At 43.5% G+C, this 23,956-nt stretch overlaps 1 protein-coding gene across 1 annotated transcript in view; it reads left to right on the forward strand.

Annotated features, from left to right (window-relative positions):
* Positions 1–4,910: 4,910 nt before the first annotated feature.
* The window catches only part of LOC142741219 (putative E3 ubiquitin-protein ligase makorin-1), a 43,767-nt gene continuing 24,721 nt past the window's right edge, over positions 4,911–23,956 (forward strand). Inside the window, exons 1-2 of the mRNA XM_075850616.1 lie at positions 4,911–5,111; positions 6,219–6,338. Of these exons, the coding sequence (XP_075706731.1) occupies positions 5,065–5,111; positions 6,219–6,338 (167 nt within the window). The 5' untranslated portion in view covers positions 4,911–5,064. The remainder of the gene's footprint in view (positions 5,112–6,218; positions 6,339–23,956) is intronic.

Genomic DNA, 23,956 nt, shown 5'->3' on the forward strand with positions numbered 1-23,956 from the left:
TCAATGAAAAACGGCTCCAATTACGTCCCAAGAAGTGTCCTGCACTTCTTTTGACGAGGCTGTAATTTTACGCGCCGTCTTTTGACAGCGAGGCGTAAAATGACAGGTCGTCGTCACAGTACATCGTAAAACCCATTGAAAGCAATGGGCAGATGTTTGTTGGCGTAATGGAGCCGTTTTTTCAGACGTAATTTCGCGTTTTTCGTGGCGTTTTTTACGGCCGTTTCTGCAGGTGTTTCTCTATAGAGTCTATGAAAAACTGCTCCAAAAACGTCTGAAGAAGTGACATGCACTTCTTTTTCGCGGCTGTTTTTTTTTTAACAAAAAATGCCCCGTCGGAACAGAACGCTGGATTTGCCAATAGGCAGATGTTTGGAGGCGTCCTGCTTCCGATTTTTCAGCCGTTTTTTGGGACGTTTACAGCCCGAAAAACATCTGAAAACACTCCGTGTGAACATACCGTGAATCATGCACACAGATGTAGTGGCAATTCACAGTATTGCAGCCTTTTTCTCCCATTAAAGTGAATGGGAGAAGGCTGCAATACTGTGAATCGCAGCTACAACTGTGTAGACGACGATTCACAGTGAGCAAGTAGAAATGAACGGGAAGCAGCACTCGTAGGAGCACTCCCTTAAAAACAGTTGATTGGCGGGGGTCCCTTTAACTCCATATGGAGCATACACTTAGGTCTTTTTGTATTTAAAAAGACAATTCCTGGAGACACTAGCGTTTCTAAAATCGTAAATTAATGTAATTAATGAAAGCCGATGTATCGGAGTATGGGCTCATAGACTTTCTATTGAGTCCTTACACAATACATTTTTTTCTGGAACACGAGTGCACACACGAGTGCTTCAGCTGCTTCGTTCTAGCGACTGGTGGGGGTCTCAGTGCTTGGACCCCCACCAATCCCAACTTCTGACATGTCTCTATGACATGTCAGAAGTTTGTCAAACGTTTAGCTACACTTTAATAGGTGGCAGTAAAAATAATAATTCACTGAAATACAGGGCGTAACAATCACGGTCTGGGGTGTGTGACTGTGACCTGAGGGGAAGTGGGCCTATCAGCCCAGAGCCACCGTGCGAGCCCTGCAAAGTTTACTATGGCATAGACGAGAGTCATTGTCTCCCTGCCCCTCTACTACCTCTGGTAAGCCATAGGCTGTTTTGAGCCTGTAGATAACAGTCCATGGCCGAGAAGCAGGCAGAAGATTCAGCATCTGGTCGTAGGAACCGGGAATTTTTATTTTCATTAGCACAAAGGGGGCACTAAACCTGGAGGAGGGGGCCTAACTGCTACATGGGGGCACCTATATACTGTATAGGGGGCCTAACTACTATATATGTGCACCTATATACTGTATGGGGGCCTAACTACTATATAGGGGGCCCAACTAATATAGGTGAGCACATCAGCACCTGTTATATGAGGGCACCTATCTACTATATGGGGCACAAAAGAAAACGACTATATGGGGAAACAGAGGGGGACATTACTACTGCGCGATGGCACTATTACTGTTTGGTGGCGCTATTACTGTGTGGGGCACTATTAGGGTATGTTCACACAGCCTATTTTCAGGCCGTAAAAGCCCGAAAAACAGGCAAAAAATCAGGAGCAGAACGTCTACGTAAAAAAACGGCCGCGAAAAAGAAGTGCAGGTCACTTCTTGGGACATTTTTGGAGCCGTTTTTCATTGACTCTATGGAAAACAGCTCGAAAAACTGCCGTAAAAAACGCCACGAAAATCGCAAGAGGGTTAAAAAACGTCTGAAAATCATGAGCTGTTTTCCCTTGAAAACAGCTCCGTATTTTCAGCTGATTTTTGCTAAGGGTATGTTCACACGATGAGAGGCATTTACGTGTGAAAAGACAGACTGTTAACAGCTGCCTCGTTTCACACGTAAATGCTCCTCCTCGTAATTTACGAGGCGTCTGAGACGCTCTGAGACGCTCGTAAATCTTGAGCTGTGCTTCATTGAGTTCAATGAAGAACAGCTCAAATTACGTGGCAAAGAAATGCCCTGCACTTCTTTGCCGAGGCAGTCCATTTACGTGTCGTCGTTTGACAGCTGTCAAACGACGACGCGTAAATTACAGGTTGTCTGCACAGTACGTCGGCAAACTCATTCAAATGAATGGGCAGATGTTTGCCGACGTATTGTAGCCCTATTTTCAGACATAAAACGAGGCATAATACGCCTCGTTTACGTCTGAAAATAGGTCGTGTGAACCCAGCCTTAGCGTGTGAACATACCCTTAGGTTGGATTCACAAGGGACAGAAATGCCGCAGATTTTCTGTGCGAAAAATCCGTGGCGTATTACAGTCCTAGGCTTGTGAATGAGATTTTCCGGACAGAAATTAGAGCACACTGCGTTTTTGTTTTTTTTAAACTGCATGATGCTCATTCTGTTCACTGTGGATGTTCACTGCGGATCTCAGCCTTTTCAATGTAGGAGGGGTAAAATCCTCTGCAAAATATGCACATACAACAGTGTTTTGCTGAGGAAATGCTGCAGAAAAATCTGGAGCATTTCCGTACTATGTGAATCCAGCCTTAGGGCTTGTCCACACACAACGGAATTGCTGCAGAAAATTTCTGCAGCAATTTAGTTGAAAGTCAAAGGCTTTCCGCTGCGGCAAAAACACACCATTTCCTATGGTTTTTACGGCAGAAAATGGTGTGGAAATTGCTGCGTTTCTCCCAATGTTAGGAGATGGAGACATCTCCTCTGAAAAACGCAGCAATTCTGCACACTTTCTGTAGCAGGAATTGACATGCTGCGTTCTGAAAAATACGCACCGCAGGTCAATTTCGGCTCGGAAATCTTACGCAGCATGTGAATGAGATTTGTTAAATCTTATCCACTATGCTGCTACTGTATTCTGCTGCGTTTTTTATGGCCAAAATTCCGGTCGGAAAAAACACGCCAATACCATTACGTGTGGACGAGCCCTTACTGTTTGGGAATAGGTGGGGAGAATGCTGGAAAATCAAGGAGCCAAAGATGACAGTGCTTTAAATTCGCTACAGACAAGTTCTGGCTGGAAAAGTCGTTATTGCAGTGTGACTGAAAGAAGTCATCATGGTCGGTATGACTGGAAAAAGTGCTCATGGCGGTTTACCGGGAAAGTGTGGACATGGCGGTATGACTGGAAAAAGTGGTCATGGCGGTATGACTGGAAAAAGTGGTCATGGTGCCAGATGACTGGAAAAAGTGGTCATGGTGGTATGACTAGAAGAATTCATCATTGCGGTGTGACTGGAAGAAGTGGTCATGGCGGTATGACTGGAAGAATTCTTCATGGCGGTGTGGCCCAGATGAAGAAGAAAAGGGAAAGCGAACTGCTCCAATCTGAGAAGACGTCACCTGTGATTCACTGGATTTAACTATACTATATTCCCTTACATGGTCTGCCCTGTGTAGGACTAATATCTACCACAATATGGTCAGTTTATGGTGGTAATATAGAGGTATTATTTGGCAACTTTATGACTATAATTTGGAGGTATATAGAAAATTATCTTATAGCTATGATGTCTTTGATGCTACTGGTGCAGAGTTGAGCAACAAGTGCGGGGCAGGGGGGCGACGACACCAGGTGCAAAATTTGACCCGGGGCCCATAGGACTCTAGTTATGCCACTGCTGCAATACATAGGCATTGGAGTGTATTGTACCAGCGATAAAATTGTCACTAGTTCAACTCCCCTAAGGGACTTGGAAAAAAAGGTTAAAGAAATGTAAATAACGTTTTTAATAATGTACAAAGAAAAATATATTAAAAGTAAAAAAAAATAATTATTCCATTTTTCCCCTAATGTAATGTAAAACATAAAAAAGTAAACATAATTAGTATCGTTGCATCCGTAAATGTCCGAACTATTGAAATATCACATTATTTAACCCACTGGATTACTGCAATAGAAATAAAAAAACAATGCCAGAATTGCCATTTTTTTTGTTTCCTTGCTTCCCAAAAGAAATGAAGTAAAAACTGATCAAAAAGTCGTATGTCCCCAAAAATGGTACCTAATAAATGTGTCACATCTTTCAGCTTACCGAGCGCCACAATTGTGGCATATCAAGGCCGCAGGGTGTGCAACTGTGGCCCCAGTCCTCATGCCGCCGATAACACATAAAAAATATGTAGTCACCTCATCACTTTAACCCACCAGGTCCCCTCAGCCTCTCACTGCAGGCCGCAGCTCAAAGTCCTGGCGCCGAGCAGTGTCAGGGCCTTATATGCGACGCAGCACTCAACGCCATCGGTGTCACATACAACATCAGTACTTTGTTTGAGCCTCGGTCTGTTTTTTTCTGAAGTTAGTCCTCATGCACACTACCATGCCTGTAATTACGACTCATAATTATGGGCACGGCTGGCCGCAGACAGCCGGCCGTTTTTACGAGCCGTGCTCCCATTATAAAGTATAGGAGCACGGTCCGTAAAATAAAAAAGACATGTCCTTTTTTTTCGGCAGGTTTCTACGGCACGGACACCCTCCTGTAGACATACGGGAAGGTGTCCGTCGGCCATAGAAAAGAATGGGCCCCTAATTACGGACCGTAATTATGGGCGATTTTATGGTCGTGTACATGGGGCCTAAATGATAGTAAATATGCCCCATCCCATTTTGTTAAGCTCCGTCCCTTTTTCACAGATAGCGAGGGCGGTGTAAAATGCACAAAGGTTGCAATTTTCGCCGCAAATTGCAACTTTTAGGCCTTTGCAACTTGAAAGGTTAATCAGTTCCCCCACAATAGTCTTTCCTTACTAAACTGATAGATATTGTGAAGTACATAACCCTAATATATTCATCTTTCCTAGTACTGAGTTAATACGAGTCTAGTAGCTGCTTCACGTTGCACTGACACGAGCAGCCCGCCCCTGACGTGAGGCACGTGATGCGAGCAGACCATACGTGTTGCTTGTCAGCGAGCTTATAACGTGCACGGACGGTTAGAGGCGAGACGAGGTCAGAGCCGCCTAAGAGGGGCTGTGTAGAAAGATCTAGAAGTTTCAGCACCAGTTGATTTCGGTACTCGGAGAAAATGGCCTCAGCGAGCGGCAGAGGAGCGGCTTCCAGAGCGCCATGCAGGTGTGTTGTGAGGGCCATGGTGCGGCATAGGATGGCGTATCACAGCACATGTCGTTACTACCGATGTGTGCTGGAGTTCTGACTAGTAGTGGCCGGGTCTATGGAGCCGTGTTTTGCGCTCTACTAATCGTTTAATATTACCCCCCACCCCCATGTCTTTATTTTGTGTTTTGATTTTTCTCATTAAATGCCGCTATTTCGAGAAAACCGTAACATGACAAGAACGTGTGAATATAACCGCTATGGTGGTGGGGGCTGGTTAATACAATTTCTGTATATAAGCGCACACCCAGTGCTGGCCATGTGGAAAGCTGCGCTTCAACGTTTAGTGATGTAAATGTATTTTTTTTTTCCTTTTTAATACACTTTATTTCATGTATCAGAAATGTGTAGCACGTTTACGTTTTACTTTAGGAGTTCTGTCATACTGTTTTTCCTATTGACAGAAAATCGCATGTGAGTGCAATCTATGGTTTTGTTTATGCAGCTTTTATGATGTGATCTTATGTGGTGTCCATATTAGCCTTTGGGAATCGCCTGTATACATGTGGTTACACGTGCCCACTTTTTGAAATTGTAAACCTGTCATAGTTGGATTGTTGTTTGAAACCAAATGTACGCATGCGATTTATATGTGCCTTAAGAGGTTCATCTTAGTGCCATTAGCGCACAGTATTCTACTACCCTGAAGCGTGATCATTGCCTTGCATGATATTGTGGGCCTTAAGACTAAGGACTTCACAGGGTTACTGCAATTCGTGCTAATGTTCAGGCCACATGCACACTATGCGTATTACGTGTGGGTTTGCCGTGCAGGTTTTCCTTCTGCAAATCTGCAGCATAACACAGCACCAGTGAAGTAATTGATGTTTTAGTGATCACATCTACATTACTCCAAAAAAATTTATAAAACGGAAACGTACCAAAATCGGCAGCACAGCACCTTTTTTCTGCATGTAAAACCAATTTACCTGTATGCCAGTGTACCAGCCAACTGTAATATGAGTTACTGACCAGCAAAGTAGTCTTAATACATGCGCATAACATTCTGCATTTCACACTATAATAAGTGATTTCTTTAATGCTGCTTAAATTCTTGTTTGGTAGAGCGTTTTTACGAGGCAGTTGTAGATGGGGCACAAATTGCCGCTTCTCTCATGAAAAGAAGTCCGTTCCAGTGTGCCGGCACTATCAAAATGGATTCTGTGGCTATGGGGACAAATGCAGGTAATTTTGTTGTGACTTATGAATGTGAAGCCATAATAATAATAATAATAAGTTATTGCGCTTTCCACTGGATCTTCTAGACCAGGGGTCTCAAGCATGTGGGCTGTCATCTGTGACCCCCGAGAAGAAAGCGTTCGGAAGGAGGATCGCTCCTTTATGACATCAGTCCTCCGGCGCCGCGAGTGAATTGGTGAGCCCGCGGGGACAGGATAGAGCGGTTGGAAGGAGGAGCGCTCTTTCATGACGTCGGTACTCCCGCATTGTTGAGCAGTGGCCCGACAGTCGCATGTAGTAGCGCCCTTACCCCAGTTTTGACAGCGCTACACACCCCGGTCGAGGAGGGAGTCTCAATGGAGCTACCTACATGGAGCGGGTATGTGGCGCTATCAGCAGGGTGGGTGGGGTGTGTTGGGCCCATTCTACAGCAAAGGAGTCCCAGGCCAGTACATCGGCCTGCTCTGGCTTGGGATTCTACTCCTATAGGGAGGGGGGGGGGGGGGTGTGATCTACAGAGGGCTCTGTGGCAGTATCTAAAAAGGGGCTGCCATCTTGACGTGTCTGAGCCGCTGGACTGCATTTAGCGACCCTTAAACTGGAAAACTGAATTGTTGAAATAAGCACGTGGAGAATTCTCTCATTTTAAACCTAGCGGTAATTTTATAGTCATGCGGTATTATTATAGTAATGTAATATTGTTAGTAGTTCAAATAACTAATTAACATTAATTTTATATTGTATCATTTTTGAAAGTAATGCGGCCCGTCAACTTCCCTTTTTTTTTTTTCTATATGTGGCCCACTTACCCGGCCAAGTTTGAGACCCCTGTTGTAGAACGTGGTTTATAGCTGGGACCAGAGCTTAGGGGCTGTAAAAGCCTATCATGGTTTTTGAATAGCTTAATAGACCTGGTTTCATAAATTTTCATGCCATACATCACAGCTATCTGTTAAATATATGCGTCACAAGTTATTAGCTGTTAATGATGTATACTTTAAATGGATGTAGGGCTGGGCGACTTAGCGCAAAAATAAAATCTCGATTTTTCTTTAACGCTCTTGAGAGATTTTTCAACTTTAATCTCTTTTATTTTTTTCCCCCTATTAATAATTTAATAAGCTGAAAAATATACCAAGAGATTTGAAGAATAACTCCCATAAAAAAAATGTTGTGCCTTGCCAGTTTGTAATGGGCATCTTGTACACGTATGTTATTTATTTTTACTTGCCATGCATCTAGCTTTCAATACACTGGCTCTGTTCGGCTCCCCCATGCAGTCACGTAATCTGTAAACTGACTCACCGATTCATACAGCGTCTAAATAAATATCATATATGTGTTCAAGATGCCCATTACAAACTGGCAAAACAATAAGGCTATGTTCACGCGCAGTGGTTTCGGACGTTTTACGCCTGAAAACAGCTCCGTATTTTCAGCTGTTTTTGGTCACTGCGTGTGAACATGCACTACAAACTTTCAAGGGCGTGCCCTATTTGTTCTTTATATAAATCCTTTTTTTTTTTTTTTTTTTTTCCATAAATTTTTATTCATTTTAATACAATCCATTACACACAATCGAAAAAAGTGTCACTCGTAGAAAGACCATGCAATAAGGGCACAGCCCAAACAGGAGAGAACATTACAAGCCATAAGTGCAAAATACAATCACAGTAGTCTGAGGAAGCTGAAAGGAAATGAGCATAGTAACAAAAAGGAACGAAAATGCACCAATCCAACCCCCCAGACATCCTAAAAGGCGATGGTAAGAACATGTATGCACAATGACCACTCACAATAGACACACTGAGGGAAGGAAAAGATAGAATGGGAAACAAACAAGGGCAAGGAAAAAGAAAGGGAGGTCTTGGCGAACCTGGACTCCAGCACCTGAACATCCTAGATAAAATGAGAAGCAGCCATGCGCCTGTCAGATGATGTTAGAGCAAACCAACCCCACAACACCAGCCTGCCGTCCAAACGTTAACAGTCTCATGGGAAAGGATGATTTTCTCAGTTCACTGCAGTGTGATAGGTGGAAGAAGAAACGTATGCCAGTGAGACCAGGTATCCCTGTACTGCAGAGAAGTGACCAGGGAATGAGCCATAAGGTATTCCATTTGCTGTATCAAAGCAACCTCCTGGAACCACTCATCCAGCAGCGGAGGGACTGCTGTTTTCCACTTACGAGTGATAACCGATTTGGCAGCCTGGAGGAGACGTCTAATTAAAGAACATTTGTAAATGGGTAGCGGCATAGGGAACATGAATAAAAGGACCGCCTTGGGGGAATTGGGGACCAAAACCCCAGTAACTTCCATTATAATTTTAAGAACCGCCTCCCAGAAACTCTGCAAACTAGGGCAACTCCACCAAATGTGAGACATGGAAGCCCCCGACGCCCCACACCTCAAACACTCGTCCGGCACAGACGGCTACCACCTGTGTAGGGCAGCAGAAACTCGATACCGCCTAGAAATAATCTTGTAGTTAGTTTCCTGGGCTCGGATGGCTATTGAGGCCTTCTGGGAAAGGTAGAAACACCGTCTCCATTGAGCGTCAGAGAATGTCGCGTCCAATTCTGTCTCCCAAGCCCTGCAAAAGGACACTAAACTAGTCGGTACCACTGACCTGACAGATAAAGGTTTCAGCGCTAGATGCAGCTGCTCTTTATACAGGATACAAAGCAGCTGTATCTCAAAGTAAAAAATAATACACATTTTTATAAAAAATGAAATGTCAAAGGTGTACATAGCCTTTAAGCTAACCTGAGGCTATGCTGGTAGCAGGAACAGAATGTATAAGGTAGTGAGGTACAGCCGGGATACAGTGAGGGTACTGGTTTATGTGTGTGTTGGGGGAAGGGATGCACGATGCATCGAAACTTCGATACCGTGCACCCTCAAATGGTTCGATACCGTTAATTCATGTATTTCGATACTAAGTGTGGGGCTGCGGGTATGTGATAGTCACTGCCCCGCTCATAACAAATGCACGGTCAGCCCGATGTGTTGTGACCAGCGCTGCACTAACGATTGCCGGCTATTAAGAGCGAACTTGGTGGACACACTGCAAAACACCCCCATGTTCTGTCTTCATTGCCTGTGCCGTCGCTCATTAGTGCAGCGCTGGCCAAATCACCTCCTGCTGACTGCGCGCGCGTTTATTGTCCTGAGCGGGGCAATGGCTGTATTACACAGACGCAACCCTGCTCTAACGATGTCCTAACTGTCTGTGTACTATCCATACACAGGCTAATGTACTGGCATATAGACATATGCCAGTACATTAAAGTTTAAAAATAATAATGTTACATTTAAAAAAACCTTTTTTTTTTATACAATAAACATTAATGAAAATAATTCTCAATACATAAAATATACACCTATTCGGTATCTTTGCGACTGTAAAAAATTAATGGCGTCATTTATTATATATATGCTGCTATAAAATAAACAGCCCTCACTTATTAATGCGAGGCATGAGGTATTATGAATTTTGAGCCTCCATGTTAATAGTAATTAACCCCATCATGTACCTCACACATTAACCCAATGTTGTCCATTATGACGGAGGAACATGGAGGTTCAAAAATGAATACCACGTACCTCACATCAGAAAAGAAGATTTTTATTTATTTTTTATTGGCAAAAGTATAGTTTTGGTATCGCAATACACAAAGTATCGGTATCTAAGTTCAAATTCTGGTATCGTGACAACCCTAGTTGAGGGCACATAAAAGGCTGTCATTTTGGCTCACCTGGGGCTTCGAGGAACAGCTGATATAGCCTATAAAATGTGGAAAGCATTAGCCCTGCCTCCCATTCCTTTATATACAAATAGCCAGCCTGCCCACCAATCAGGACTGGCTCAAGTTTTATGTGGGCTCTTGGGCGACAGACTTGGTGCCCTTTACAGGGGAACTTACGGTGGCAGTAAAGTGGCAGAAAAACGTCACTTTGTGCCCCCATATAGAAGTTAGGCCTTGTTTGCACCCCCATAGATCTAGTGCCCAGTGTAATGGTGCCACACTGTCTGTAAGATGACAGTGATGACGGGCTTCCCCCAGAAACTGAGTCTCCGGCAGTCTCCATTTACACCCCACGCCCCCCCATCCCTCTTCTGAATGCCCTCCTGCCCTTGGCTGGCAGCATATGACTTCATAAGCTGCCAGCCAATAGAAGACTAACAGGTGCAGTACTGACATCCTGTGCCAGTACTGTGGAGCATTATTTCGGGCAGCCACAGGAGGTGAATGAATGGAATGACGGCCAGTGTCCACGCAGAGGAGCAACAGTGATAAATGAGCGACCCCATTTTAGTCACAGGTGATGCACTGGGGCAGAGCTTCCTCCTGTAGTGCAGCCTGACGGTGAAATCTATTATGTTTAAAAAAAAAACAAAAAACAGAATAGTCACAGGCCTCCAGGGTGAATCAACCCTAAATGGATGTCGTAATGGCCTATGGGGGACCATGCCTAACAGTAACATCTGTCACCCATAGGCTATTATGGCATCCATTTAACATGTCACCAAAAGCTTGTTACTTGCATATTAAACAGATGCCCTAATAGCCTACGGGTGACTGAGATCACTGTTCGGTATCAATCACGTCTACATTTGGGGTATACGGCAGGCCAAAATGGTGGTGTTCGTGAGATCAGTCCATCTTCATCTCTAAATCACTGAATACAGACTTTACTAGTGAACTGAGAGAGTGATCATTGCAGGAGGCAGAATAAGTTGAGATTGAAGAAAATTTTATATATATCGTATTAATTTAACATGATAAATCACCAATTGTACTTGATTTTAGAGGAAAAAAATTAAACTAGGGTTTAGGTATGTACCGAAACTTCGATACTGTTTCGATACTCTGCATCCCCAAACGGTTAAATACCGTTATTTCATGTACTTCGATACTTCGCTGTGCGGCCGCACAGCTCAGTATTGTAACACATGAATGTATGAGAGCGAGGCTGCGGCTGTGTGATAGTCATTGCCGCGCTCCTGAGTCCTGATAAGTGCGCGGGGTCAAGGATGATGCGATGCGGCACTGAAAACAGAACATGGCGGGCGCACTGCAAAACACCCCTATATTCTGTCTTCAGTGCCTGAACCGCCGCTCATTAGTGCAGCGCCGGCCGCATCTCCTCATGCTGATCACGCATGCACTTAGTCATTGCCCTGCTCCTGACAGGATTACACAGCCACAGCCTGTAGACCTCATCTCTGCCGTTATTCCCGTGAATGCTGCGATCACAGCGGACTGCAGCATTCAGGGGAAAATGAGAAGGGGGGGATGCCCCTTGGATCACGTCACAGGGAATTCCTGTGACGCGATTGAGGGACATACCATAAATGGGCAGACAGCCCAGGGTCCATTGAAGGACCCCAGGGCTGTCCTACCATATTTCCGGTTAGGGCATACTTAGTACATAGGCAGTTGTTAGGACATACCTATCAGTACACAGGCTAATGTACTGGCATATAGATATATACCAGTACATTACTATCAGCATATAGATATATGCCAGTACATTAAAGTAAAAACATAAAGTAATGTTAAATTAAAAAAAAATAGTCAAGGGAAAACAGCTGCTGATTTTCAGCTGTTTTTTAAAGCAAACCTGTTTATTTACAGCTTTTTTTTTTTTTATTTTTTTTTTTTTTGGAGCTTTTTTTCTAGAGTCAATGAAAAATGGCTAGAAGTGACAGGCGCGTCTTTTTCCGTGCCGTTTTTCAAAACGGCCGTGAAAAAAAAAAAAAAAAAATGCCCCATCGGAACAGAACGCTGTATTTCCCATTGAAATCAATGGGCAGATGTTTGGAGGTGTCCTGCTTCCGATTTTTCGGCCGTCTACGGCCTGAAAAACTGCCGACACTGAGCCGTGTGAACATACCCTAAATTCTATGGACACATCTGAAAGGCTTATTTATTTTTAAAAAAAGGTGTGTTTGGTGCAATTTTACAAATACTTTCATCCAGTTCATAACTTAGATGTGATAGTTTACAGGTGGCTCCTGCGTCACTGAACCCGTCAGGTCCGTGGGTTTGCATATTAAAGAGGCTCTGTCACCAGATTTTACAACCCCTATCTCCTATTGCAGCAGATCGGCGCTGCAATGTAGATTACAGTAACGTTTTTATTTTTAAAAACGAGAATTTTTGGCCAAGTTATGACCATTTTCGTATTTATGCAAATGAGGCTTGCAAAAGTCCAAGTGGGCGTGTTGAAAAGTAAAAGTCCAACTGGGCGTGTATTATGTGCGTACATCGGGGCGTGTTTACTACTTTTACTAGCTGGGCGTTCTGAAGAGAAGTGGATGATACTTCTCATCAGAACGCCCAGCTTCTGGCAGTGCAGACACAGCCGTGTTCTCGAGAGATCACGCTGTGACGTCACTCACAGGTCCTGCATCGTGTCGGACGAGCGAGGACACATCGGCACCAGAGGCTACAGATGATTCTGCATCAGCGTTTGCAGGTAAGTCAATGTAGCTACTTACCTGCAAATGCTGATGCTGCTGCAGAATCAACTGTAGCCTCTGGTGCCGATGTGGCCGACACGATGCAGGACCTGTGAGTGACGTCACAGATCTGCACTGCCAGAAGCTGGGCGTTCTGAAGAGAAGTGGATGATACTTCTCATCAGAACGCCCAGCTAGTAAAAGTAGTAAACACGCCCCGATGTACGCACATAATACACGCCCAGTTGTACTTTTACTTTTCAACATGCCCACTTGGACTTTTGCAAGCCTCATTTGCATAAACACGAAAATGGTCATAACTTGGCCAAAAATTCTCGTTTTTAAAAATAAAAACGTTACTGTAATCTACATTGCAGCGCCGATCTGCTGCAATAGGAGATAGGGGTTGTAAAATCTGGTGACAGAGCCTCTTTAACTGCAGATTTGCATGGATTTTCATTCGGCAAATCCAGTTTATTACAGTACCAGCAAAGGAAATTAAAGGGGTTAATCGGCCGGATCGGAGCCTAGCTCCGGTCCTGGCCGTTAGAGCACTATGTCAGCTGTGACAAACGGCTGACACCCGCGCCCGTGGCAACCATCGTGGTTGCCGACAGGCTACAAGACACTTCAATGCATCGATCGCGTTGATCGATGCATCTAAGGAGTTAATCGCCCGGATCGGAGCCTAGCTCCGGTCCTGGCCGTTGCAGAGGGGTGTCGGACAGCTGATAACCGGCGGTGATAGTGCTGGCTCAGCTTCTGACTGACCAATCACAGCGATCGCCGGCAGGAGACCACTGTAAATGGTCCCCTGCCGTCTTACTGTGCCGGTCAACTGTCATAAACAGTTGACGGCACAGTTCTGTCACCTTGCCCTTTGAAAGGGTGACAGTTTTTAGCCAGGACGCACCGGTACGTCCCGGTGCCTTAAAGCACTGCAATACAAGACGTCCCGGTGCGCTAAGGGGTTAAACATATTCTTGCTATGGGATGGGGGAGGTAGTCGAGAGGATAGGGAAGGAATAAGAGGATCTCACAGCATTGTATAGCAATATATGGCAAGAAAAAATTATAAAGACTTAGTCCTCATGCACATGTCGGTATTTTTGCTTCAGTATATGAAAGCTAAAACCAGTAGTGGAACGTAAACAGTGTGAACCTATAGCGGAAAAATTTGCACCTCTTCTATATTTTGGACCCACTCCTGGTTTTGGCTTCCAAATACTGACATGTGCATGAGGACTAAAACAAGTAGGGAAAAAGTCTTGAGCAGCATAAATCAGCCAAGAAAGTTGGACCTTTATACCAAGGGGCAATTGAAAAGGCGGGTCCCCGAATAAGAGGTTGAATTTGTAGTTGTACTTGAATGTTCCCCAAGACCCCAATTTAGTCAGATAGAAATTTTGGGAACTGACACATTAATGTGTGTGAGACTTCAGTATACCATTCCTCTATGGAAGGAGGATCAGAACCCTTCCATAATCTAGGGATAAAAAAATGTTGCTGCCTGGAGGAGGAAACTCGACAAGGACCCTTTTTGTATTTAGAAAAACCAGTTGGTATCATAAAATGAAGGGCCTCTGGTGTATTTGGTATGGAAATATTGCCGATTTCAGTAATCAGTGAGAGGACCCATGACCAAGAGATTTATTTGAGGGCATTCCCACCAAATGGGACATTGTCGTTCCCCCCCCCCCCCCCCCCGTCTCCCCACCTGTACCTCCAACAGGTGTCTGGTACATTCGGATACCAACGTTGTAACAAGGCTGGGACCCTATGCCATCGCAAAATTTTGATAGAGGTTCCTGCACCTTCTTTGCTATTAGTGCTTTGAGTAAACTGGAAGGTTTTGTCAAAAGTTTGTCCCAATTCTTAATCCCAAGCTTTACAAAAGGGGGAGCGTATGAGTAGAATTGGTTAGCAGGAGGTTATCCAGTTCAGGACCGGGCTATTTTGAGCCTTCAGGACCAGACACAGTTTAGCTCTTTTTAGCATGTGTTAGTTAAATGGCTAGAACTTTATTTGTTTGCTTAACGACGTGATTTTAGCGTTTTTTTTTTTTTGTTTTGTTTTTTCCATAGACAATGCAGTTTGTTTTTTTTTTAATCGTTTTTATACACATCCTTTTTGCTATTTTAGAATTTTTATTAAAGTTGGTAAATAATATTACAAAAAAAAAATATCTTAAAAGTAAAAGCTTTTTTTTTTACTTAAGCTCTATTTTTTTTTTTATTTTTTGGTAATAGTTTTACCCTAAAATAGACCTTTTTATTTGTGATAGTCATTGTCTACCGTAAATTTGAATATATTACATGTCTATTAGGGTAACTGGGTCAGCGCTAGCGTTACAACAATGATTGGCGAGGGGTGGGTGTTTTCTTTTGTTTTTGCACTTATTTTTTTTATTACTATAGTCTGTCCTTCAAAGGTCAAAAAAGACCTTTGAGGAACTTTTATATATTTTTTTTTTTTCTTTCTTTTACACCATACTTTTCCCCTGTAACTGGGGCTGCTGTGCTGCTCCAGTTAGTGGAAATCAGCACTCTCATAGTGACGATTGTCACGAATAGGGCTGTGCTGGGTCTAGTAAGACCCAGCAGCAGTCTGTCACTAACAGCACCCGGCGATCGTGTGACCAGTCAGATGAACACCGGGAGCAATAGACAGCGGCCCGTCCACTGCATCTATTCCTAAACACAGCGTTCATTGAGCGCTGTGTACAAGCGATCAGAGAAGACAGAAGCAGCGAAAGCTGCTTCTATCCTCTCCTCGGGGTCCCCGGCAGTCGCTGACAGCCGGAGACCTGACATTCAGCTGCCCGATCTCTCGGGCAGCAAGTTAACCCGTGCTGTAAAAAGTCTATGGCTCGGGTTTTAAGGATCCTGGCCGTAAAAACACAGCCAGCGGTCGGGAACCAGTTAAATAACACACATATGGAGTGGGAGGGAGAGGATGATGGACACAACTGTTTTGAAATCTGAAAGCGCTCTATGGAGCGGTGTGCGTGGTTTTACAGATGAGTGTTTTAATTGAGTATAGTTGTAAGGGGCCCTTGGCAAATCTCGAACCCCTGGAAGTAGAGACTGTAGGGAAGCTAAGGTGGTACCTGATGGTGTTTGTGAAAAGCAAAGAGTTTTTTTTTTTTTTTTTCTGTCCTTCCTAGGAAGATATTAGAAAAGAGTCCCTGAGGAAAATCAGGATTATCGGTCACTGGGCGTATAGGGTGATTCAAATCTAGTGAGCTATCGACCTGGCGTGTATATTTTAAAGATATTAGTGTTATATGTACTAAATGACATGGTTTGTAAGGAGAGGTCAGCTAGGCATCTGGACCATGGAAGTGTGTATAGAGCTTTGGAGCAAATAGTCTGTGCAATCTGTATCAAAAGTTTGTGCGTGTCAATGTAAGAAGTCTAGTACTCGGGAGTGGACAGAAGCTAGATAATTTCTAGTCCTAGTCAGTCTCTGATTTTGGATCTAGTAACAACGTCCCACCTAAACCGAGAATGATTACCTGACCAAACAAAGTTTCTGAAACGTCGTAGGGAGAGCCAGAAGGGGGCAGGGATAAGGATCGGTATAGTCTGAAAAAGGTACAATAGCCTGCGAAGGATATTCATTTTTAGAGTGTTAATGTGACCAAACCAGGAGAAGTCACCCACGTTCCAGGACTCCAAGTACCTGTGCTTTTGTACCAGTAACTGATGGAAGTTAAGATCAAATAACGTATTCAGACCTCTATGAATTTGTAATCCCAAGTAACGGATACCGGCGGAGGGCTAAGCAAGAGTATTTATCTTGGATTATCGTTTTCGCTCTATGGAGAGAGACACAGTGCCTCTGATTTGGCCACATTAACCTTAAAGTTCGACCAAGTACCAAAGTGGTCGAATTCTGCCGTTACTGAGGTTAGGAATGTGTCTGGTTGGTTGATGTAGAGTAAGAGGTAGTCTGCGAACGTTTGTACTCCGCATGCCAAATGGTGATTCCATTAATATCTAGGTTGTTACTGATTAAAGATGGTTAAAAGATGTTCCATCACTGTATAATAGGGGGCTTCCCTGTCTCGTGCCATTGGTGATCGAGAAGGAAGCGAAAGAGTACCGTTAATTTATAATTCAGGCAAGGGATTGCAACATAGGGACATATTGACTCCTCCAACCCCTAGTGCATAATCTATTGCCGACCAGTATACCCGGTCGAATGCCTTCTCTGCATCGAGAGAGAGAGAACCGCTACAGGAACAGTGAAGTACTGGCCAAAATACTGACATGTGCATGAGGACTAAGTCGTTATCATTTTTTTTCTTTGCATATATTGCTACACAATGCTGTGAGACCCTCTTATTCCCTCCCTGGGATGAACCCCACCCGGTCAAGGTGTATATGATCAGACATTGTTGGCCAACATTTTTGCGTATATTTTAAAATCTATATTCAATAGAGAAATAGGTCGGTATCTAAAACACAGGTAGGGGTCCTTTCCCGGTTTAGGGAGCACCACGACAAGAGCCTCCATTGTTTGGCGGAAAGGGGAGGTGCCTGAGATGTCATTGAGAGTCTGAAGGAGAGGGGCTAAAAACAATTTATGGAACTTCGTAGTGAAGCCACCTGGGATTTTACCCCAGTTAGGGAGCATACTGCTGTTTTTTAGTTCCTCTGAGGAGGATTCCTCCAAAGAGGGTGCTAATGTAGGTGTGTGTAAGGGAGGGGTGGGAGATGTATTGGAGGGTGTACTAGAATTCGTGGTAGGGCCTTTATATGGCTGGGAATGTGGGCCATCAAGATTGTATAATTTTGAGTAGTATGCATGCAACTCTTCTGAAATTTCTTGAGTTTGGCTTAGTCCCTACACACTTCTATTCTTGATAAGGGGGATGTACGTTTGTAATTTTTGGGCTTTAACCCCTTCCCACTGTGGCCACTTTTGACCTTCCTTACAGAGCCTTCTTTTTCAAATCTAACAAATCTCCCTTTATGTGGTAATAACTATGAAATGCTTTTACCTGTACAAGCGATTCTGTGCTTCTTTTCTCATGACACATTGGACTTTGTTACTGGGAAAATTTGGTTGATACATTCTGTATTTTAATTGTGAAAATCATCAATTTAGCGAAAATGTCAAATTTGCATTTTTAATTTAAATGTATCTGCTTGTAAAAAGAAAAGATAATACTACACAATGGTTTCCAATATGTATACTTTAGATTGGCATGGTTCTTTGAACATCCTTTTCTTCTAGGACTTCACAAGGCTATTTTTTTCAGGGACCAGTTCAGTTGCGAAGTGGCTTTGAGACATACAATAAAAAACCCCATTTTAAAAACTGCATCCCTAAAAATATTCAAAACCGGTTTTAGAAAGTTTCTCACCCCTTTAGGCACCTTACAAGAATTAAAGCAAAGTAGAGGAACTTTACAAATTTCTATTTATTTTTTGCATAAATTCATTTTTAATTCACTTCATTTATTTTTCTGTAACACAAGGTTTTACCGGACTGAAGCACAAGCCAAGAAGCAAGCACCTATAGGATATTGGGGCCTTCTTCTTTTTTAGATATAAATTTAGGCACCATGTCAGGTTTGAAAAGGTCTTGTGATGACAAAACATAGGCAACACCCGAAAGACCCCATTTTGGAAACTACACCCCTCAAGGAATTAATCTAGGGGTGTAGTGAGCATTTTGACCCCACAGGGGTTTCACAGTTTATTAGAATTCCCTTCCCTTTTTTTCCCCATCTCTTGGGGAACTTGATGGACATGTATTTGTCTTTTTTTTTTCAACCGTACTAACTATAATTGTTTGGACATGAAAATAAAAATGCTTTCAATTTTTCCAATAAGATGTAGTTTTAGCAAAAAAAAAATCTTTCCACCAGGATTAAAAAAAAAAAAGCTCCCCAGCATTTTGTCAAGCAACTTTTCCAGTTTACGGAAATGCCTCATATGTGGTCATCAACTGCTGTTTGGGCACACGGCAGAGCTCAGAAGAGGAGTGCCATTTTGCTTTTGGAGTGCAGATTTCACATGTGCAAAGCCCCTGTGGGAACAAAACAGTGGGAAGCCCCAAGAAGTGACCATTTTGGAAACTTGACCCCTCAAGGTATTCATCTAGGGGCGTAGTGAGCATGTTGGCCACGCATGTGTTTTCCAGAAGTTAGTGTGCACTCGCTGTTGAAGAGTGAAAATGGAAATTTTTCCATAGATCTGCCATTATGTGGTACCCAGCTTGGGCCACCATAACAGGACAGCGCTCATTATTGTGCTGTGTTTTAGAAACACCCTATGCGTGGCCCTAATCTTTTGCCTGGACAATCAACAGGGCTCAGGAGTGAGGGCGTACCATGCGAAATTGAGGCCTAATTTGGCTACTTACACAATTGCGGAGGCTCTGATGTGAAATCATAAAAGAAGCCCCTGAAGTTACCCCATTTTGGAAACTACACCCCTCCAGGCATTTATTAAGGGGTTTACTGAGCATTTTCATCCCACAGGTCTTTTCCATAAATGATGGTGTAAAGTACAAATTGCAATTTTTCCTTAGATATGCCATTTCAGTGGCAAATGTCGTGCCCAGCTTGTGCTACTGGATACACTGCTTGGTGGTGTGTGTTTTTTATTTATTTTTTCCCTTCTGAGTGTTACTGGTATTTCAGTTTATAATGGAAGGGGGGGGGGGCAAAATGTAAGCAGAGTACATCAGGGGCATAGTCAGGTGGTATAATAATGGGGGGAAAATAATAATTCAATGAATGTTTGTTTAGTATGCTGTGAAGCAATCCTTTATGCATCGGCCAGTGTCACACTGATAAATGGTGTCCTTTCGTATTCCACCTGTTACACACTCAGCACCTTTGCAGTTTGGGGAGATTTGCTGGGTAAGTGTTTCCTGGTGTAATACGGGCACCCTCTCTTCCAGCAGATATGTTTTGGGCCCTCCCCTTCCTGGTTCGAAAAACTTTAGGGCCTTGATAAATCGCCTCTTGAAATAGAAGAAATGTTTCTCTGGCCTGTACAACTGCATATTTTTCTTTCCTGACTTATGGGAGCCTTGGGGTATGTTCACACAGTTTTTGTTTTTTGCAGGCAGAATGGGATCCTGAACAGACACAAACCGACAGATGAAACGGAGGTTTCCGTTTCCATCACCATTGATTTAATAATTGACCTCAAGCAGACCTTGTTGTTGCTTCCTGCCAAACGATGGGTCCGGTGCACAACAGAGACAAACGGAAACCATGGACACCGGATCAATCACCATTGAAATCAATGGTGGTGGAAATGGAAACCTCTGGTTTACGTCTGTCAGTTTGTCTGTTCGGGGTCCCGTTCTGATGGAAAGTTTCAACGGAATGTCAGAACGGGACCTCAACGCAGATGTGAACAAAGCCTTAGGCTGTATTCACACGACAGGGTCCAAGTGTCGGCCGATTAAAAAATGCTGTTTTAGTCTGTTTTTCACGGCCCTTTTGCATCCGTTCAGTTTCCAGTGCCGTGTTTTCGTTTTGAACAGCCGATTTTGACCGCTAATGCATCAGTTTTAAAAACTGATTCATTTCATTTGTGAATTGTTTGCCACACACTTCCCTCTGTAGATACTGCCACATGGACCCCGTTTTACATAGCACCCCCCCAAAGATGGCACCACCCTACCTTCCTGTAGATGGCGCCACTGTATGGGACAGTTCCAGGAGAAGTCTGACTTCAATGTCCATATATGGAGAGAAGTCATGGACTTCTCCTGGATCGGAATCACCGGCCACAGAGCTGGGGATTCAGTTTCAGGTGTAGCGGACCGCGCCTGGAGAAGTCCCTGACTTGACGGTCTATTTTATATAGACAGTGTAGTTAGGGGCTTCTCCTGGAGCGGAATCCCCCGCCACAGCTTCGGCAATGTGGCCGGGGATTGGGGATTCTGCTCCTACATTGAGCAAAAAAAAATACCCTCCTCCTCATATGCACTTCGCTCTCCTTCTCACAGTGCGAACGAGCAGCAAAGAGCACAGCTGTCACTCGGATCACATTAGAGACAGCCGTGCTTTACACGGCCCCATAGGCTGGGAAAACGGCCGAAAATAGGGCATGCTCCACTTTGTCAAAAAATCGGCCATGTGAATAGCCCCAGAATCCTGACACTTCTTCGGTAACGTTTGTGAGATTTGCCTTGCTGTAAATCTCACACAAACTTTACCGAAGTGTCTGGATTCTGAATAGACGTCCTGGCTGGTAGTGATGTCTATCAACTCTCAGGACACTTGAGTAACGTTAATGTGTGTGTATGTGGCTGCACATAGTGATCTAGTAAGATTACTATGTGCTGTGTAAATGAATGGGGAGGAGTGTATGACGCTGATTGGTCAGCGTCATACACTTCTCTCCACAACGCCCACTTGGTCAAAAAGTAAAACACGCCCAGTTGTACATTAAGAAAGTCATCAGCATAATGCTATAATAGGTCATAACTCCTGTCAAATGATTTTCTAAATTAAAAAAAGTGCTGTAGTCTACATTACATTAGAGTGCTGTAGCGACAATCACATTATGTACAAGATAGGCCACTTATAATGTGGTGACAGAGCCTCTTTAAGCTATGATCATTGAGATGGGAATACCCCTTTAATGTATTTCATTTATTTTTTCCATAGACTTAGTGGTATGCGGGTTTTTATTTATTTGTTTTATGGGACGAGCTGTAGTTTATTGGTATCATTTTGGGATGCGTGTGACTTTTTGGTCTCTGTGTCTCTCCCTCTCTCCCCCACTCCTGTAAAGAGCAGGAGTCCATTATTATGCCTCCTGTTGCCATAGTAGCAGTCAGCATCCCTGTGATTGCATGGCTGCCGATTTGCTACAAACCACTAAGATTCAGCGATCACTTTCGATCATACAATTGCTGCAACATACAGCTGACACACTTCAGTGATGGTGCAGGCTCAGCTCCTAAGCCTGCAAGATCACCACGACATAACTGTACTGCGCTTTGTGGGAACCCCTGTGTATATATACGGCAGATGTCGGGAAGTGGTTAAGAGCTTTGGCCAACAATCGTCCACTTTTTATCTCCATATTCATAAAACTTGCTGCAACACATTTGAAGGAAACTCTTGTGAGCTTGTTCCAGCAATTGTCGGGTGTCCTGCCAAGCTACCAAGAGATCTCACAATATTGGATAGAGTGCTCGTTTGTGGGCGATTTCTAGGGATTCTATTTTAAGTAGCACATGTGTTACCGCATGAGCTCATTCACATTTAATGCGAGAGCCACGTTTGAGGATTCCTCGGAGTACACATTTTTAATATTTCATATTTGATGGGAGAGCGAGGAGGAAGAGTCCATTTCATGATCCCCAATGAAGTATCCATTCGAGTAAACTACATCCTTCGTGCAAACCGCATCCAGCAACAAAGATTTGTTCGCTTCCATGACCAAACTGGTCTGGACAGTGAAGGGATAGTGACGAAGTAAGAAATCGGGGCATGGTCAGACCACAAAATGTTGCCGATATTTGTGGCTGGTGACCACAAAAGTTCCTCATGTTGCACTAGGATGTAGTCTATACCACTAAGGAGTAGTGGGGGGGGCCGAATAGAAAGTGTAATCCTTACAGGATGGGTGGGTTATTTGCAATGGCTCATGTAGCAGTTGGAAAGCTCTCCATATGGTTTTAATTACGTATAAGAGCATGGTGCGACCCATGGAATTGTCTAAAATTCTGTCTTCTATTAGGACAAGAATGAGATATCTGGCCTCTGGATCTACTGCACATTCCAGTACTTGGTGTGGGAGGGACTTATGAATTATAATAGTCACCCATTTGCTTTTGGAAGAGGGTTTCTCGCCATTGAGTATAATTGGTTTATAAGTGAGGGAAAATGTTTGTCGCTAAAATGGGTTTCCTGCTGGCAGGCTATATGTTTTGTGTTTGTGTAACATGGTACTTCTTTTTGGGGGTGTTCAGCCCCTTCACTTTGAAGGAGGTGAATTTGAGAGTCTCCATAAGTTCAAGGGCCCCGTGAGGTCCAATCTGTTCAACCGCTGGCTGCCATACAATAGATGTCCTAGGAATGCTGTAAAGGAATGGAATAAAAACAACATTAAAGAGGCTCTCACCAGATTATAAGTGCCCTATCTCCTACATAATCTGATCGGCGCTGTAATGTAGATAACAGCAGTGGTTTTTATTTTGAAAAACGATAATTTTTGAGCAAGTTATGAGCAATTTTAGATTTAGTTTCTTAAAGACCAACTGGCCGTGTTTTTACTTTTGACCAAGTGGGTGTTGTAAAGAAGTGTATGAGGCTGATCAATCAGTGTCCTACACTTCTCATTGTTCCAGCCCAGCTTCTTTCACTGCACAATCACACTGTGCTGTGGATCATGCTGGGCTGGAACAATGAAGTGTATGAGGCTGATTGGTCAGCCTCATACACTTCTTTACAACACCCACTTGGTCAAAAGTAAAAACACGCCCAGTTGGTCTTGAAGAAACTAAATCTAAAATTGCTCATAACTTGCTCAAAAATGATTGTTTTTCAAAATAAAAACCACTGCTATCTACATTACAGCGCCGATCAGATTATGTAGACGATAGGAGCAGAGGAGTAGCTAGGTTCTCCAGCACCCGGGTCAAAGATTCAGTTTGCCCCACCCCAACCGCATTCCCGGCATCTCCTTCTTCCCCCTCGCCGTGTTTGTTTTCTCTACCAATCAATGACGTGTCATTTCTTTTCCACATTTCTTTCTATGTAACTCGAGCATAAAAACATTTGTACATTTTACAAGCAATATAGTTCTATACACAACGCCAGAACCAAGCTCTGTACATATATACAGCACCAGAACCAAGCTCAATACATAAATACAACACCAGCACAAATACAGTTCAATTTAGTGCAACCCCTGCTGTACAGGTTTGTACGGCGTAAAACTACAGCTCCCAGCATGGCCCGAACAATGGTAAGGCTATGCTGGGAGTTGCTGTTTCACAAAAAATAAATCCTATCATAATCATACCACCCATCTCGCTGCAGCTCATACAGTGACTACAGTGCTGATTAGAGGCAGAATAAACCTTTACATTAAGTGACTCACCGGTGACATAACTTTTTTTTTTTTTTTTTTATTACAATAAATAAAAACTACTCAAACTCC

Source organism: Rhinoderma darwinii, chromosome 2 (assembly GCF_050947455.1).
Source record: "Rhinoderma darwinii isolate aRhiDar2 chromosome 2, aRhiDar2.hap1, whole genome shotgun sequence".
NCBI classification, from domain to species: Eukaryota; Metazoa; Chordata; class Amphibia; order Anura; family Rhinodermatidae; genus Rhinoderma; species Rhinoderma darwinii.